Below are 14,838 nucleotides of genomic sequence, written 5' to 3' on the forward strand. Positions count from 1 at the left end.
GTCCGAGACCTCAGCAGTCAGCGCCCGGAAAGAGGTGTGATTCATGTCCCATGCTTATAATAAGCGCTTTGGTTCCACCGCTCATCGGTTCATCTCCTCCGCGTACTTGTCATAAGTTCGTCCCGCATACCAAACGCTGAGCAGGCTGCAGTACTGATGACATTCAGCAGGCGCACTTGCTTCCTGAAGGATCATAGACGCTGCTATCCATGTCATTGGCGCACAACCTCCCGCCGAAGGTCCTTGAGCGGATCGCAGGGTACACGCTTTCACTACCTTCATCCGAGGACTGTATCGGCAAACACCCCTGGGCGTTTTCGCAGGTCTGTCACAGCTGGCGGGCCGTAGCGCTGGGAATGCACTGGGTGTGGGCGTATATCAGCCTACCCCGCCTCGACTGGCAATGGGCAGACGCTGGATGCGCTTCAGCGACGGCCGCCGTGCGCGCGTACCTTCAGCGCTCGGGCGAGCACCCACTCACCGTCAAGACGGTCAACACGAGGGCGAAGGATACCGCACAGGACGTATGGGATGCTCTCGCACCTCATGTACACCGCATACGGGAGCTCGCGTTGATGTCGAGCGGAGAAGATCTTCCTGAGGCTTTCCGTTGCCCGCTTCCCGCTCTGCGTGAGCTCCTGGTCGAATGCGCATATGCGCTATCCATCGACGCGCCCAACCTGTGCGTCCTCGAGATCAACGCCATGTACATGTCCAACGTGGATCTGCCTTGGGAGAATCTGCGTGCCCTCCAGTTCTGCGATATGGTGATCCTCGTTCCGGACTTCCATGTTCTGCGCAACTGCGCGAGGCTAGAGGTCCTCAGCCTGTCGGTCGAGCACTTCTCCATGGCAGACGCTCAGCCAGGGGACCCCGTTCATCTTCGATATCTTCACACACTGATCATCGGCGAGGCTGCCATCGAAGTCTGCCCGTATCTTCGTACTCCTGCGCTGCAGGACTTCACCCTCAGCATCCAGAGCAATGACGTGTATACCGGGTGGCACGAGCGGATGGGCCTGCTTGAGTCTGTCACTCATATGACGCTGCGGGACATGCGCTGCATCTACGGCTACGACATCAACCTCCTCCGCGCTCTTGTCAAGATTCCGAAGCAGCTGCGCAAACTGACCATCGTTGACGCTTCGGGCTTGTATCCCGAGCCGCCGTGCGCGACAAACCAAGGGCTCTTGGACGCGCTCATCTTCGATGAGACCGCGCCCTCCCTGACGAGCCTGACGGAGATGGACTTTGTGAACGGAATCGAAGGGATAGAGTGGACAGACGATGACGTCTCCCTCGTTCGGCGCGTGGTCGAGTCTCGCGCTTCTTCCGGCAGCGACGTCTGCGCTCCCCTCGAGCGATTCAGCATATGGACGCCATTTGCAGACTTCCCTGCCTCTGCGCTCTTTGAGGGCTGGGCCAAAGTTAAGGGGAACGATGGGAACTGTATCTTGAATGTGGACATTGGTCGGCAGGGCACGCAGGTTCAAGTCGAACCAGGTTCCGACTTCCGCTTTGCTGTGCAGTTCATTGCATGAGTCCTGTAGAGTCGAGTGCTATAGTTGTGTAAAGAATCCTCATTGGTAAGCTCGTTGGTATCCTGACAACTGAAGCGTTCATAACAAAGCGTGACAGGTTAAAATTCGAACAGTGACGTGGACACGGAAGTCGCCGACAACACGTGCCTCAGCTGCAACTTGGCAGCGACGCTCATTTCCTCCTCGTATATTTCTCATCCCTTCTGCGTGCGTTGATCGTTGGTGGACCGGCATACTGGCAACAGGGAAATACTTCTCTGCATCCCACGGCCCTGAATCGATACATCGAATCGCGCTCATCGACCACGGAGAGAAAACGTCGGAAACACCCCAAGCCTGCCTCGAGCTCCCCGATCTACAGAATTGCCTGTTCTCGGGGTTCTGCCAGAAGTCTCGCGCAGATGATCACTGAGTATGTACGGCCTTGTCTTGCTATGATTCAAAACTCGTATCCCATAGAGCGCATACCACATTAGCCACATCGGTGAACTCAAATCCGCCCTCCAAGCTGTAAAGCGATGTGAAGACATCAAAGCCAGACGTCCTCGACTGGTCCCCCATGGATGTTGAACCTCCTTCCCGAGGTCGTCCTTCGCGTGGCGCCCTCGCGGGATGATCGGGGTACTACTGGGGCTGTAGAGGCGGCGGAGACGCCACGGGGCCTTCGGGCTACTGCGGTGCTGACGACCTGCCAGTACTTGGTGTACTCGATGCGCGTCGCAGCAAGATAAGCGGCGCGTGGGGGCGGTGGCAGGAAATCTAGCCGCTTGCGGCTCAGTGCCTACCATTCGCGTCGGTGCTAAACATCCGGCTTTCCTTGAGCTTGCCATCGACCAAGATCTCAAGACGAAGAGGACGATATCCATGCAGTTGCCAAAGGCGAGTGGGGATGTCTCTCTTCCGCGCATTAAGTGCGCTAGCTCTTCAAGGTACATGCGCGTGTCTTTATGAAGTCCTTCACTGGCCTCTTTGCGGACCTGACTTCGACCATCACGCGCGCGCCCTTGTAACAATCCCGCCGCGCCGCCGATCCTTACCTTGAGCTGGATTTTCATGCCCTCTTCCCGCGTATGGTAAATGCTCGCGCCCGTCCCTTCATCATGTCGCTGACCTATCTCGTTGCATGCGTTTAGCGTGGCCGTCAACTCAGAATCCTTCGCCTTCGCCTTTCGCTTCCTCCTCTCATCGTCACCTCTTGCTTCGTGTCCTACGCTCGTCATGATGTCGTGCTCTCATTTCTTGCCGCTTGCTATACCCTATCTTCAAAAACTGCTTTATATTCGGTCATGATGGCGCCTCGAGCGTCTAGCTTGTGGTTCTACAAGAATGAAGTCCCCAGCGGTTCCTATACCAGTTGAACCCACTGGTTGCACATCGGTCTTGCTTCGTCGAGGCAGAACGCCCTCAAATTCAGCTTGGCTGTATCGTCATGCGCGGTAACGCTATTGAAGCGCTTGTATCGGTATGCCGAAAGGCAGGGGCAGAAGTCGAACACTGAATCACGTGAACGGATATCTCCCGAGTCGTGGGCCGTGACGCGTGACGCTCTGATCCTAAACCTAAGCCTGTTCTCCGCACTCACCCCGCACGAAGGGTCGCCTACGTCTGCACGATACATATACCAACAACCTCTAGGTGAAGTCAGAGAAAGCTCTTTCTGATTACTGAGCTCTGAATTGACCGTGTCTGATCAGCCTCACGCCGCCACCGCTGCTCAGGGTCATGCAGGTTCTTCGAGATATTCCGCACACCACATCCCTCTGCACCAGATGCGTCAACGCATTCTCCAGCAGGCTCGGCTCAGCAGATCTACGCAATCGTGCCCGTGATGCGCAGACACCGCCCACTGCGCTCGAAATCGATACGCTCAGATCGAGTTTATCCCAGATGTACGACGATCTGCGCGTATGCGATCGAAAGATCGAAGTCTTGGAGTCTGCCCTTTCCTCCCTTCGTCGACATAGGGGTCTGATAGCGTCTACCGCGACGAATATATCCAAATTGCTCTCCACCATTCATATGTTGCCCCAGGAGGTTCTCGAGCAGATCGCCGGCTACACGCTCCCGTCGGGCTGGTATACGGATGACATTGGGAAAAGGACATGGGCGTTCACGCAGGTATGCCGCGAATGGCGGAAGCTTGCGCTCGCAATGCACTGGCCATGGGCGCATATCCGTCTGGGCTATCAGCCATATGACGGATGGTGGAGCGAGACGAAGAATGAAGCAATTACGGATGTTGTTGAGACCTACTTGCAGCGTTCGGGACAACACCCTCTCACCCTTGTAATCTCGGGCACCCTGACTTCGCACTCTGTTCCGGCACTCTGGGATGCGCTCATGCGCCACGCGCAGCGCATAGTCTCCATTGTGGGCGTTGACTCGAACCACCGTGGGTATTCTTACGGGTACAGGGTGCCTTTGACTGTTCATTTTCCTACTCTTCGGAAACTTATACACAACGGACTCTCCTCCGTCGAGATTGTTGCCCCTAACCTTCGTGCACTAGACTCCTATCTGTGCGGCATACATCCGTCCTGGGACAACCTGCGAGTTCTCAAAACGTGTGGTCCTCTCGAGGGGAAAAGACTCGCTGCCCTGCGGCACTGCATCCGACTGGAGGTGCTCAGTCTGTCGCACGAGTTTACATATGTCCCATTACTGTCTGAAGATTGCCGACCTATCTCCTTTCCGATGCTGCAGACGTTGGAGGTCGCCTGGGGCGCCGTCGAGATCTGCCCTCTCCTCGATGTGCCCGAACTCCGACACTTCATCCTCATCTCCATCGACTGCGGTGCGCACTACGACTGGTACAAGAAGCTGGACTTACTATGGCCGGTCACCCACATCACGCTGCGAAACATGCATATCCAGGATGCATACCCTGTCTCCCTGTTACGTCCCATCATCGCGATCCCCTGGAGGTTGCAGAAGCTGTCCATTGTCGAAGAGACTCCACCGACAGCATTCGACGATGGACATTACTACGGGTTGCACGACGACTTGCTGCAAACGCTATGTTTCGACAAGGCCGCTCCTTCCTTCGCGTACCTATCGGAGTTGGAGATCATAACCGGTAGTGAAGGTGGTTTTGAAACTGGAGATCTTGACATTATGCGGCGAATCTTGGAGTCACGCATCGCGCCCCCTCCTGGCTGCACTCCTCTGCAGCGACTGTCCCTGAAGTGTCTGTCCAGCAGCTACCTGTACAGTGATCTAGAAGACTGGCTCAGAGCTCAAGGTCGCGATGACAAGCGAATCTTGAATATCATTTCTGCCTCATGTACACGTTTCGTAGGACCTTCAGATGTATTCAAAGCGGCCGCGTCTCTCGTGTAGCCACGATGCTCATCCCACTGTTGTATACTATGGACGCCAACGGATTATGAACGCACCGTCCTACGACACCAAGGACTTCTTGATGTCCATGTAATGATAGCGACGTACAAAGGTCCATATGATCTTACCTGCCATTGGGTTGATATACGACGACTCTACGTTGGCGCGGATTCGAGGGTTCAGTGGAGAGCACAGTGGAGTTCGCTTCGCATTCAACCTTAGAAGCTCGAAGCGACGGCGAGATAGCCCCAGATACAGCCATAAAGTGCGCATTAGCGGCATATGTCGTTTTCCAGTAGTGTAGTACAGGTATACAAGACGGGCCCCGTGCCCTCGCCGCGGTGGTGGGATGGTGCGTGAGCGATAACTCGGATGGTGTGCGAGCGTCTACTCGGATGATGCGCGAGCGTCCACTCGAATGATGCGGGAGCGTCCACTCGGATGTGCATGCAAGCCTCTACTCGTCCTTCTTCGCGGCGCGCTTCTCCGCCGCCGCGATGGCCGCTCTGTCCGTCTGCGGGCCGGGGGCAGCAGCTATATGGTGATGTCATCAGCATGGCGCGTCGGGGAGAGAGGACGAGCGCAAGGAGAGGGAGAAGGAGGTAGGACGGTCCGTGCGGGAAGAATTGACATGAGCGCAGGAGGAACAGGGGAGGGTTATGAAAGCGGAGATGAAGGTGGGAGAGATGGGGAGGTAGGAGGGCGTGATGAGGGGGAGTACGCACCACCGAGGAAGCCAGCCGCCGACTTGAATGGCCGCTCGAGGTCGCCCTCTGCGGGCTTGCCGAGGATGTAGAGCTGGACCATCTTGGACTCGTAGAGGCCCTTGAGACCGAGGACGCTCTGCATGAAGAGCGGCTGGGTGAACTTGAAGTAGAGGTGCATGACGGCGATGATGGCAATGCCGGTGTAGGCGCCCTTAATCTGCGAGAGGACATACATGTCAGGAGAAGGAGTGGGGGAAGCACGACGCGGGTCACGAACCGCCTTCGAGGTCTCGGCGAGGTCGTAGTCGCGGACGGTTGTTGTGACCAGCTCGCCCTCCGTTTGCCCGGACTATGTGGGGGGTTAGGTTGAGAAGGAAGAGGGTTATAGAGTACGCACCATGGGTGTTGGCGGCTCAACGTACTTGAGCACCGTCTTGTCATCCTTAGCCTTGATCTGCGCGCGTGCCGTCAATCCCAATCCCGTGTACGTCCCCGCGTCCCTCACCTTCATCGAAATATAGTAGTACGTCCCAAGGATAATGACCTGGATCACCACGTAGGCAATCCGCGCGTAGTTGAGGACCTCCGGTTTCTCGAACGGTATCCTCTTCCCCACTGAGTGAACACGTCAGTCCGGTGTGTTCGTGCGTTCGAATTTGTTTTCGGGCGCACCCTGCATGAGGACGAGGGAGGTGACCATGTTCTGGACGGCGGGATTCATCTTGACGGCCGCGGGGCGTATGGGACGAGGCTGAGGTGGTGGTGGTGGTGGACGACAAGCAGCACAGCAGAAAAAAACGGGCGCGCGTCAGGCACGGCGATAGTGGACACGTGTCAGTACCGCTCGGCCCGCCGAATATTCATTATTCGACCCTTGGTGCCGACGCCGACGACGACGGCGGCGGCGACGTGTTATCTACGCGGACTCTACGTACGCCTTCAGCTCGGACGCCTGAGCGTCAAAGGCCTCCTGTAATCCTTCGCCCAATAATGACTCCAACGTTGAAGCCAGCGATCCAGCGTACACCTCCCGCGCCTCGTACAACGTCCGCCCGTCTTCGAGGGTGCTCAAGGCCTGCCAGCGCGTCGCATTGACCAGCGCATCCGGGATCATGATTTGCTTCCAAGCAGCGCGGTACGTGGGGGCGCCCTCGAGAAAGGTGATGTTCTCGAACGACGACTGCGCGTGCAGGGGATCTGCAGGGGTGTCCGCGTCGACGGGCGGGGTGAGCGGTGGTATTTGGACGTGGATGATGAGGCGCTGGCCCGCCTGAGGGTTGCTCTGGTCCTCGAGTGGGAAGAAGAGGTCGTTTGCGAGCACCTGGGAGCTGGAGAGACCGAATCAGACGACGAGAGGTGAGTGCAGTCAATCGCGGCTCACCGGACGAACGGGTTCCAGTCGGGATAGGAGGGAAAGTCCAGCAGGGCGTTCCAGACGGCGTCGATGGGCGCGTCAATGGTCGCGTTGGCCTCTGCCTTGAAGACGCCAGGTTCCTCGGGAGGTAGGTTGCTCCCTCGAGCTCCTGCGTACCAGGCTAACGTCGACAGTACAGCCAGTAGTCCTCCTTGGGTGCTTCGCATCCTGGGAAACGACAAGTAATTCGTGCGCGGCGTTGTGCGGCAAAGTATCCGTCTCCTGATCGACTGAGCCCAGTCCGTTCGCACACACGCCTTCAGAACCGAGGACAGGATGGCGCGTCGGTATTATATACGCGCTGCCGTGCTAGTGTGAATATCGTCCTCGAGCGCGTGCTAGTAAGGTATAGTGGGGTCAGATGGACGCGATGCGGAGGCGGGCTTCGAAGGCTCGCTATGACGGACCAGGTTAGCCCATCGGGGTGCCGTGGTGGATATAGAGGTAAGTGCTTGGCAACGTTGATGGTGGGAAACTTGGGACTGAATCCCATCTATAGACGCCCCCTCCGAATGCCCTCTACGTGTCTTTACTTGTGAACAATAAATCGTGAGTAATGTGCCCATGATATACGAATTTGTGTGAAGCGCAGAGTTGTATTATGCGCTGAAGCTTCGTCTTGGGCTGGTATGCCATGTCCCCATACTTCAGACCTCAAGTTCTGGTCTTGGGTAAGCACGCATACCTGTGGATTCTCGAACAACAGCAGGTCAAAGTCGAACAATAGGACGCGGTGTCCGGCCCGATGTACCGCCCTAGGCGGCCGCACATGTGGGAACAATACGACACCGCCACCAGCAAACATATCTTGATCTTGACCGTCACCATTGCCGCGCGCTGGCCCGGACAACGTACGTGACAAGACCACTCGAAGCCCGCCCATGTTGACGCTGCTGCCCTCGTAGCCCTCGTTCATGGAGAAGCTTCAACATATCGTGCAAACCACCCCGCTCTGCTCTCGCTGCAGTCACGAGTTCGCCAGCGTCACCGGCGGGCCCGATCTCGCAGCCCTCGCTCGATCGGCCTATGTCCCCACGACAGAATTCGACCGCGGCTCACTCCAGCTTGGCCTCGCGAATCTGGAGGGCGGGCTGAGCGAATGCGAGGCCGAAGTGACGCGGGTGGAAGAGGCGGCGCGCCTGCTGCGGCTTCAGAAAGCCAGCCTGGAGGAGACCATCGCGGACGTGAAGGCGCTGCTGGCGCCCATCCGCTGGATGCCGCCGGAGGTACTGGGCCAAATTGCTGCCTACACACTTCCGCCACGGTGGTTCCTCGATTATATCGGCGGCAGTGTCTGGTCGTTCTCGCAGGTCTGCCACTACTGGCGGGAGATTACGTTCGGTCTTTGCTGGGCTTGGCAGGATTTCCGAGTGCCGTACACTGCCGAAGGACGACAAGGAGAGTACCTGCTCGAGTTAGTGGACTCGTATATCCAGCGCTCTGGGCAACGCCCGCTGAGGGTCGGAGCCTTCGTGAGAAGGCCTCGTGAGACCTGGGAAGATATCGACGGTCGAGTGTGGCAAGCGATATGGGCCAACGCGGATCGTCTGAAGTCGCTGAGATTCGTTCGGTCCATCGCCGCCGACTTACGTTATCCTATCCTCCCTGCTTTGACGCATCTGGTTGTCCACGGTGAACCCAATGCTGTGCTTGGGACAGCGCTGCCCGACAATGGCCGTGTTCCAAAACTGGAAGCTCTCGGCTTTATTGAGGCCACGATACCCACCTCTAGTTCGTTCGACTGGTCCGTCCTGCGTAAACTCGAGGTGCAGAACATCATGCCCCGGAACATCCATGTCCTCACTCTCTGCTCGAATCTTGCGCATCTCAAGCTATGTTTCTATGCTCGTCTTCATCCCAGCCGTGTCCTAGGATTTGGATTGCTGCATTTCCCTTCACTCGAAACACTCTGCACCGCCAGCGGAGCCATCCTGCTCTGCCCCATCATCAGAGCTCCTCGCCTGGCATGCATCGAACTTGATGTAACTTATCCTGGGTACCAAAATGACCAGAGAGGGGGGAAACATTTCGTGATGGATGAGGAACATCTCATTGGCGTCTACCCGCATCTGTTGCAAGATATTCTCAAGCCCGTCAAGAGGCTCATTCTTCGGAATATGTGGCGCTACAGTGTCGACACTATCTATGGCATCATGTCAATGGCGAACGGGTTACGGGATTTCCGCTTTATCCACGAAGTGACGCCGATCACCTGGAATCACCCTCTGCATCGCGAACTCGCGGAGAAGCTGGTTTTCGATGTGTCGCGCCCGACGCTGACGTGCCTCGAATCGGTGCTGATATTCAATCAATTTGGCCTGAAGGGTAACTTCGCCCGACTTGAGTATGATCTAGTTCGGACGATCTGGCAATCACGTCAATCACCTCTATGCTCCCCTCTGTCCAGTTTTCAGGTCCTTTTGCCTGAGGTTGAAGGATCTGACTACCCCGTAGTGGACATTCTCAAGTTCTGGGAGTCTATCGAGGCAACGAGGGAATAGGGCCATAGCTACAACCGTACTTGTACCTGCTACCGTCAGTCATACCTTCGTGTCGCGCGCAGGCTTATGAACACTATATGGGAGACTATGGAGCACCGCCCCTCATCTATAGTCGATTACTAGGATCAAGGACGTGATGGTATGGAGTCGCGACTTGGAGCTTGAACCGTGACACATAATTTGTCTCGTGATTTCGTCACGGTCACAATGCCCTCCCATCAGCGTCCATCTACCACCGAACTCGCTGTCACTCAGAGAGCCAGATTCAGCATCATCTGTGGCTCTGAAACCTCTGGATTACTTGCTTACGACTTGCTTTATCTCCGATGTGGGCACGCGGCTGAGCTATGCGAAGTGACACGCTCGAGGAGGCTATTGTCCTCTCACCTCGTACATGCTCAGTCTTGTCGGACACGCACTCCAAGATTGATACGACGCCGATGACTTGCTCTGTCTGTCTCTGTCCAGCGACGCTATGCACGCGACTCTTGGTATGTAGCCAACTCGTTTCTGTCGACCAGTACATAAACAACGATTTTGTCTCCTCTATCATGTCTTTCACTTTTGTAACGCAGCCATGCGCTCCTCAAGGGGCGTACGGTTGATGTATACCTCCAGACGCTTGATTCGGTTATCCGTCGAGTCGACCTTCACTTCGTCAGGGAAGTACGCGACCGCGAATCCCGGGATGACAAAATCTTCGTGCTTGGGATCGTCCTTCGCGCGGTACGTGATTGTTGCCTTCACCATGATCTTGTCGCGCGCGACCTCTGACGATTTTTGTTAGCGTCGCACTTGTAAAGCAGCGCGTTTGCCACTGTCTTCTGAAGCTCTGCACTTACCGGTCCAGTGGATGACGTGGTGCATGTATCCGAGACGAGCGAAGGTCGGGTCCATCGCCTTGGGTGTCAACATCAGCATCCTTGTCTTGCGCCTGGACTGTCGTGCATACCGAGAAGATGACTTCACGGCCGCCCAAGTCCGGTGCGTTCGAGAACTGGACGGTCGCGTCCGGTAGCCAGAACGTATCAAGCCACTTGCGCGTATCCAGCGTATCCGCGGTGGCGAAGAACTGCAGACTTGAGGTGAGCACGTTATTAAAACCGTCTTGACTAGCTAGGACGCACGTCTTTGAACCAAGAAAGACCCTTGGCCTGTAACGCGTCGGATGAAGACATAGCTGCTCGTCGAAGGTGCGGTTCTGTCTATGCTTGAGCGGTGTCGATGGCCTTCATCCCCGTAGATATACGACTGGGAACCCCTCTGTTTGCCACTCGGAAGTGACCCGCGAACCACCGTCTCCGTCAGCTTTCCCTCCACCGAAACGGACCGCGCGCTCGGTGGGTCCGCTACTGGCCCACACTCACAACATCCTCGTGCGCATCGATGCCCCGTGAGTGCCCTGCTCAGCATTAGTCTCCAACTGAATTGACTGTTTGCTGAGATCTTCGAAGGGTGAGTCAGTAAGAAGGTTGTCTCGCATAACCACCTTGAAGGCTTACCCGCTTTTTCAGCCACTCTTTGTAACCCACTCTTCCCGAGCAGGTCGGCAGAAGGACAAAGTATCTCATCGGCGAAAGCGACGACCCGAATCGGACGACCTCGCATATTGTCCGTATTCCATGTACGTACAACTGCTATCCGATGCGTGCTCATTGTGGACCCTCCCCTGCACTCCTCATAGTGGCGCTGGGTTGAGATGTACCTCAAACATGAGCAACTTGTCGAAGTCGCCTTCGACCGTCGACTCTTCCAGGAAGAAGAACGCGGCGAAGGCTGATGTTCTTGTGTTATGAGTTGCCAGGAGATTCATTCTCATATGTTATTCGAGAGGGGTTGAGCTCGAGCCTCAAGTTTACACTACAAGCGGCATCCATCATGCATGATCATGGCCTGTACCCTTGAATTGTCGATCGGGGTCCCGCGTCACCCTGCCGTCAGAGCCGGTGTCTTAGCTTCTCTTCCTCTTTCATGAAAGCCATTCTACGACTATACGAACACTCGCTGAGCTGGATGCCTTAACACCGCTTGGCCTAGGCTTTCTGCTCGAACGCCTTATAAAGGCTAACTTTGGCCGCGAAGTTGAACTTTCCACGTGCTCGCGGATCAAAAATAGGCGTTTTATCTATTCGGGGAAAAGGCGTAGAAGCGCGGCGGACGTTGCCAACGATGAGCGGAACGCCAAGCTCGACAATTTCTCCTTCGCCCGCCATCTGCTTTCTCTTCCCCTCGCTCCCTCCTCCTAGGCGTAGTAGGAAAGCGTGCAGCGTCGCCTCGGCGGGCGCCCCAGGATGCTGTATCTAACGTCGGATAACTTTCCTATATGTGCGTTAGCCGTTCCCCCTCCAGTTCACCCACGCTAATCCCGCCGAAGTTGTACCATTTGGGATTATAGGGTGCGCTCTTTGAGTACAGGGAAAGGCGTTTGCTAAGGCCCCCTCAGCTTCTATCGCTACTTATGGTTCCTCATACGAATGTCCGCGTCCTGGGCGTACCGACCGATCCCCCTGCCCGAGAATCCGACGTACATCGCCGCCGAGGACGTCACAATCATTGTCCCAACCATCGACGCTGGCGAAGAGTTCAAGGAAGCTGCGCACTCCTGGCTCGTCGGCAAGCCCAAGGAGATCCTCATCGTCACGGAAGAGAAGATGCTGGCTCCCTTGCAGGACCTCGCCAACGAGGTCGACCCGCAGCGCATACGCGTCCTCACCGTCCCCTTCGCGAACAAGCGCCTGCAAATGTCGCACGGCATCAAGCACACAACAACGGATATCATCGTGTTCGCGGACGACGACGCGATCTGGCCACCGACTATGCTCCCTTACATGCTCGCGCCATTCGAGGACCAGAAGGTCGGCGGTGTCGGCACGTCCCAGCGCGTCCAGCCGTGCGGCAAGCGCATGACGGTCTGGGAGGTCCTTGCTGCCTTCCGGCTGACCATCCGGAATATCGAGATTGCCGCGTCGACGCACATTGACGGCGGTATCCCATGTCTGTCGGGAAGAACAGCCGCGTACCGGACCATCATATTGAAGGACCCCGAATTCCTGTACGGCTTCACGCACGATTACTGGCTGGGGAAGTATCAGCTCAACTCGGGGGACGACAAGTTCTTGACGCGCTGGATGGTCTCGCATGGGTGGTCGACGTACGTGCAATGCTGCAAAGAGGCGGAACTGCTGAGTACTATGAAGCCAAACTGGAGGTTTTTGAAGCAGGTGCGTACACGCTCTGCCTAGCCTTGCTTCTTCTGACGGCCCCCCAGGTCTTGAGATGGACACGAAATACTTGGCGCTCCGACCTTCGCTCGCTCTTCATGGAACGACACATCTGGACCTCCCATCCCTACGTCGCGTATACCATGGTCGACAAACTCTACAACCCCCTCACCCTCCTCGTCGGGCCTTGCCTCGTCTCATACCTCTTGTACAAGTCCACCAAACCCGTGACCGAGGGCGGTTACCACTTACCATGGTGGAACATCCTCGCGTCGTATGGCGTATGGCTGACAGCGACGCGCACGGCGAAGTTGCTTCCCCATCTGTGGCACCAGCCGGAGCATATCGTCTACGTACCTGCGTTCATCGCGTTCGGCTACTACTTTGCCATCATGAAGCTATATGCCCTTGTAACGTTACACGAGGTGAGCTGCATGTTTTTGCTGCTTCCTGCGGGGACTGACATCCATCGCAGACCGGCTGGGGCACGCGCGCCGGCATAGGTGACATCGCCGCGGCAACCGCGGCTGTAGATGGCAAGCCCGCGGACAGCACCTACGACCACCTCCCCTTGCACATATCCACGGAATATACGCCGCACACCTCTGGCGCGGACGTCTCTTCCCCACATCGACTCCGCGAACGGTAACATTGGTGGAAAACCCTTGGAATGGATGGCTTACCCCGGACAGTGTATCGCCCCTCTCAACTGTATCACCTACGCATCCACATCTCGCTTTCGCGCAACCCCTCTGCACAAACTGTACCCCTCACCCGCATCTATACCCCCACTGTCACTTGTGTTGTATGATACCACAGGAGCCTAATACCATAGAAGGAAGCTGAAGCCCGTCCTGGGACCGGATGTAGCGTCATCTCTTCGCGCGCCCTCCCGTGACTTGGCCAAGGCGCAGGTATATCTTCTCTTCGCGCGACTGCGCTTGCTTATCGTCCCCCACCATGAGCGAGACTACTGATAAGCGCGCTCCCCCTCAGCCAGCATACCTCCCCGCCCCAGGATGCACGCTGGGTTTGCCTGCAGAGCTTTGCGCGCGTATCGCTGGGACGGCGGATGGGCCCGCGCACCGCGTCCCCCTCACCTCCCTCACAATTCCCCCACGCAGCGGCGCGGCGTGGCACGTACCGAAGGGTGCCGTCTTCCGCCTGAGCACGCCCGAGGGGTCGCAGGTGGGCGATCTCAACCTGTGGAACGCGCAAAACCCGTCGCGCGAGCGCTTCTGGGCGGCGCGGACGCGGCAGCTGCATGCGACGCATGTGAGTACGGGCGACCGGCTGTGGAGTTGCTTGCCGTGGATGCGGCCGATGTGCGCGATTGTAAAGGATACGCTGGGGAGAGATGGAAGGGGACGGTGGGGAGATGGGAAGGGGACGAGTGAGTGGGGAGGGAGGTGTCATGATTTGTTGGGGACGAGGTGCGATCCGTATGGTGAGTGGATGAGCTATCTGGACAGACTTCAATGGCTGATGCACTTGATCATCCAGTAAACAAGATGCTATCTGGACGCACCTACGACTTCCATTGTCATTCCAACCTCACACGAGCCGTCCTGCCATACGGTCTCACCGAATACGACGTCCACGATGTTCTGAACGTCTTCCAAGTCACTGGCCTCGACGACCAAGGCCGCTACTTCATGGAAGCCAGTCCGTCCCAGCAGGATGACTACGTCGAATTCTTCGCGGAGCAGGATCTGTTGTGCGCGCTGAGCACCTGCCCCGGAGGCGACTTGAGTGAGTGGGGCTGGGTAGGGACGAAGGAGGGCGAGGATGAGGAGGGAGAGGGAGCAGTCAAGATGAAGGCGACGTGCAAGCCGATCAAGGTGGAGGTCTGGGCGATTGCGGAAGATGTGAAGGGGGAAGTGCTGAATGGGTGGGGGGCTCATGAAGCGGGCGGATATAAGGGGCTGCATGGGTTGAAAGTACCGTTAGGCGAGAGCTCCTGATGAGAACCTCGACTTGTAGGAATTCGAATGGAGCAATGCCCCATACTCAGCACTGCTGCTGTTGTAGACTAGGGATCGGAATAGCAGCGTCATAAGGCGAGCAAAGCACGTAGGGCTTACACTGATAACCGGGAACATGCAAACAAAACGA

General features: G+C 56.8%; 9 protein-coding genes across 9 annotated transcripts; 5 read left to right on the top strand and 4 right to left on the bottom strand.

Annotated features, from left to right (window-relative positions):
• Positions 1 to 26: 26 nt before the first annotated feature.
• SCHCODRAFT_02359403 (uncharacterized protein) lies at positions 27 to 1,770 on the top strand. The gene is made up of 3 exons (XM_003029174.3): positions 27 to 115; positions 171 to 1,586; positions 1,639 to 1,770. Exon 2 carries the CDS (start codon positions 210 to 212, stop codon positions 1,539 to 1,541), a length of 1,332 nt encoding a protein of 443 aa, XP_003029220.1. The 5' UTR covers positions 27 to 115; positions 171 to 209; the 3' UTR covers positions 1,542 to 1,586; positions 1,639 to 1,770.
• On the bottom strand, positions 1,631 to 3,074 carry SCHCODRAFT_02359212 (uncharacterized protein). Its single transcript, XM_050342471.1, has one exon. The coding sequence runs from the start codon at positions 2,759 to 2,761 to the stop codon at positions 1,838 to 1,840; it is 924 nt and encodes a 307-aa protein (XP_050198727.1). The 5' UTR covers positions 2,762 to 3,074; the 3' UTR covers positions 1,631 to 1,837.
• A 1-nt stretch (position 3,075) lies between these two features.
• On the top strand, positions 3,076 to 5,089 carry SCHCODRAFT_02359444 (uncharacterized protein). Its single transcript, XM_003029175.3, has one exon. It carries the CDS (start codon positions 3,264 to 3,266, stop codon positions 4,878 to 4,880), a length of 1,617 nt encoding a protein of 538 aa, XP_003029221.1. The 5' UTR covers positions 3,076 to 3,263; the 3' UTR covers positions 4,881 to 5,089.
• SCHCODRAFT_02633538 (inorganic phosphate transport PHO88) lies at positions 5,058 to 6,377 on the bottom strand. The gene is made up of 6 exons (XM_050345773.1): positions 6,260 to 6,377; positions 6,093 to 6,202; positions 5,985 to 6,041; positions 5,865 to 5,936; positions 5,606 to 5,804; positions 5,058 to 5,414 (listed from the first exon to the last, which is right to left on the bottom strand). The coding sequence occupies exons 1-6, from the start codon at positions 6,306 to 6,308 to the stop codon at positions 5,338 to 5,340; spliced, it is 564 nt and encodes a 187-aa protein (XP_050198728.1). The 5' UTR covers positions 6,309 to 6,377; the 3' UTR covers positions 5,058 to 5,337.
• Positions 6,361 to 7,431, bottom strand: SCHCODRAFT_02633542 (uncharacterized protein). Its single transcript, XM_003029583.2, has 2 exons — positions 6,969 to 7,431; positions 6,361 to 6,915 (listed from the first exon to the last, which is right to left on the bottom strand). The coding sequence occupies exons 1-2, from the start codon at positions 7,166 to 7,168 to the stop codon at positions 6,504 to 6,506; spliced, it is 612 nt and encodes a 203-aa protein (XP_003029629.1). The 5' UTR covers positions 7,169 to 7,431; the 3' UTR covers positions 6,361 to 6,503.
• A 247-nt stretch (positions 7,432 to 7,678) lies between these two features.
• SCHCODRAFT_02679816 (uncharacterized protein) lies at positions 7,679 to 9,632 on the top strand. The gene is made up of 2 exons (XM_003029176.3): positions 7,679 to 7,852; positions 7,907 to 9,632. Exon 2 carries the CDS (start codon positions 7,916 to 7,918, stop codon positions 9,500 to 9,502), a length of 1,587 nt encoding a protein of 528 aa, XP_003029222.1. The 5' UTR covers positions 7,679 to 7,852; positions 7,907 to 7,915; the 3' UTR covers positions 9,503 to 9,632.
• A 128-nt stretch (positions 9,633 to 9,760) lies between these two features.
• SCHCODRAFT_02585034 (uncharacterized protein) lies at positions 9,761 to 11,058 on the bottom strand. Its single transcript, XM_003029584.3, has 5 exons — positions 11,017 to 11,058; positions 10,630 to 10,957; positions 10,455 to 10,574; positions 10,345 to 10,402; positions 9,761 to 10,272 (listed from the first exon to the last, which is right to left on the bottom strand). The coding sequence occupies exons 2-5, from the start codon at positions 10,678 to 10,680 to the stop codon at positions 10,061 to 10,063; spliced, it is 441 nt and encodes a 146-aa protein (XP_003029630.1). The 5' UTR covers positions 10,681 to 10,957; positions 11,017 to 11,058; the 3' UTR covers positions 9,761 to 10,060.
• A 735-nt stretch (positions 11,059 to 11,793) lies between these two features.
• SCHCODRAFT_02510448 (glycosyltransferase family 2 protein) lies at positions 11,794 to 13,372 on the top strand (the record flags this gene model as incomplete). Its single annotated transcript, XM_003029177.1, has 5 exons — positions 11,794 to 11,827; positions 11,877 to 11,898; positions 11,946 to 12,723; positions 12,771 to 13,148; positions 13,199 to 13,372. 5 exons carry the CDS (start codon positions 11,794 to 11,796, stop codon positions 13,370 to 13,372), a joined length of 1,386 nt encoding a protein of 461 aa, XP_003029223.1.
• Positions 13,373 to 13,666: 294 nt separating this feature from the next.
• SCHCODRAFT_01214873 (uncharacterized protein) lies at positions 13,667 to 14,792 on the top strand. Its single transcript, XM_003029178.2, has 2 exons — positions 13,667 to 14,170; positions 14,227 to 14,792. The coding sequence occupies exons 1-2, from the start codon at positions 13,684 to 13,686 to the stop codon at positions 14,685 to 14,687; spliced, it is 948 nt and encodes a 315-aa protein (XP_003029224.1). The 5' UTR covers positions 13,667 to 13,683; the 3' UTR covers positions 14,688 to 14,792.
• The last annotated feature ends 46 nt before the right edge of the window (positions 14,793 to 14,838 follow it).

Source organism: Schizophyllum commune, assembly GCF_000143185.2.
Source record: "Schizophyllum commune H4-8 unplaced genomic scaffold SCHCOscaffold_9, whole genome shotgun sequence".
Classification (NCBI taxonomy): Eukaryota; Fungi; Basidiomycota; class Agaricomycetes; order Agaricales; family Schizophyllaceae; genus Schizophyllum; species Schizophyllum commune.

Excerpts from the sequence above, each read along its gene's own strand:
- SCHCODRAFT_02359403 (XM_003029174.3), top strand. The coding sequence starts at position 210 with ATGTCATTGGCGCACAACCTCCCGCCGAAGGTCCTTGAGCGGATCGCA.
- SCHCODRAFT_02359212 (XM_050342471.1), bottom strand. The coding sequence starts at position 2,761 with ATGACGAGCGTAGGACACGAAGCAAGAGGTGACGATGAGAGGAGGAAG.
- SCHCODRAFT_02359444 (XM_003029175.3), top strand. The coding sequence starts at position 3,264 with ATGCAGGTTCTTCGAGATATTCCGCACACCACATCCCTCTGCACCAGA.
- SCHCODRAFT_02633538 (XM_050345773.1), bottom strand. The coding sequence starts at position 6,308 with ATGAATCCCGCCGTCCAGAACATGGTCACCTCCCTCGTCCTCATGCAG. Across the intron at positions 5,937-5,984 it reads TTGAGCCGCCAACACCCATG|TCCGGGCAAACGGAGGGCGA; the intron begins GTGCGTACTCTA and ends CCCCCCACATAG. Across the intron at positions 5,415-5,605 it reads GGCGGCTGGCTTCCTCGGTG|CTGCTGCCCCCGGCCCGCAG; the intron begins GTGCGTACTCCC and ends ATCACCATATAG.
- SCHCODRAFT_02633542 (XM_003029583.2), bottom strand. The coding sequence starts at position 7,168 with ATGCGAAGCACCCAAGGAGGACTACTGGCTGTACTGTCGACGTTAGCC. Across the intron at positions 6,916-6,968 it reads GACTGGAACCCGTTCGTCCG|CTCCCAGGTGCTCGCAAACG; the intron begins GTGAGCCGCGAT and ends CGGTCTCTCCAG.
- SCHCODRAFT_02679816 (XM_003029176.3), top strand. The coding sequence starts at position 7,916 with ATGGAGAAGCTTCAACATATCGTGCAAACCACCCCGCTCTGCTCTCGC.
- SCHCODRAFT_02585034 (XM_003029584.3), bottom strand. The coding sequence starts at position 10,680 with ATGTCTTCATCCGACGCGTTACAGGCCAAGGGTCTTTCTTGGTTCAAA. Across the intron at positions 10,403-10,454 it reads GCCGTGAAGTCATCTTCTCG|GCGATGGACCCGACCTTCGC; the intron begins GTATGCACGACA and ends TTGACACCCAAG. Across the intron at positions 10,273-10,344 it reads CCACGTCATCCACTGGACCG|AGGTCGCGCGCGACAAGATC; the intron begins GTAAGTGCAGAG and ends AAAAATCGTCAG.
- SCHCODRAFT_01214873 (XM_003029178.2), top strand. The coding sequence starts at position 13,684 with ATGAGCGAGACTACTGATAAGCGCGCTCCCCCTCAGCCAGCATACCTC. Across the intron at positions 14,171-14,226 it reads GACGAGGTGCGATCCGTATG|TAAACAAGATGCTATCTGGA; the intron begins GTGAGTGGATGA and ends TTGATCATCCAG.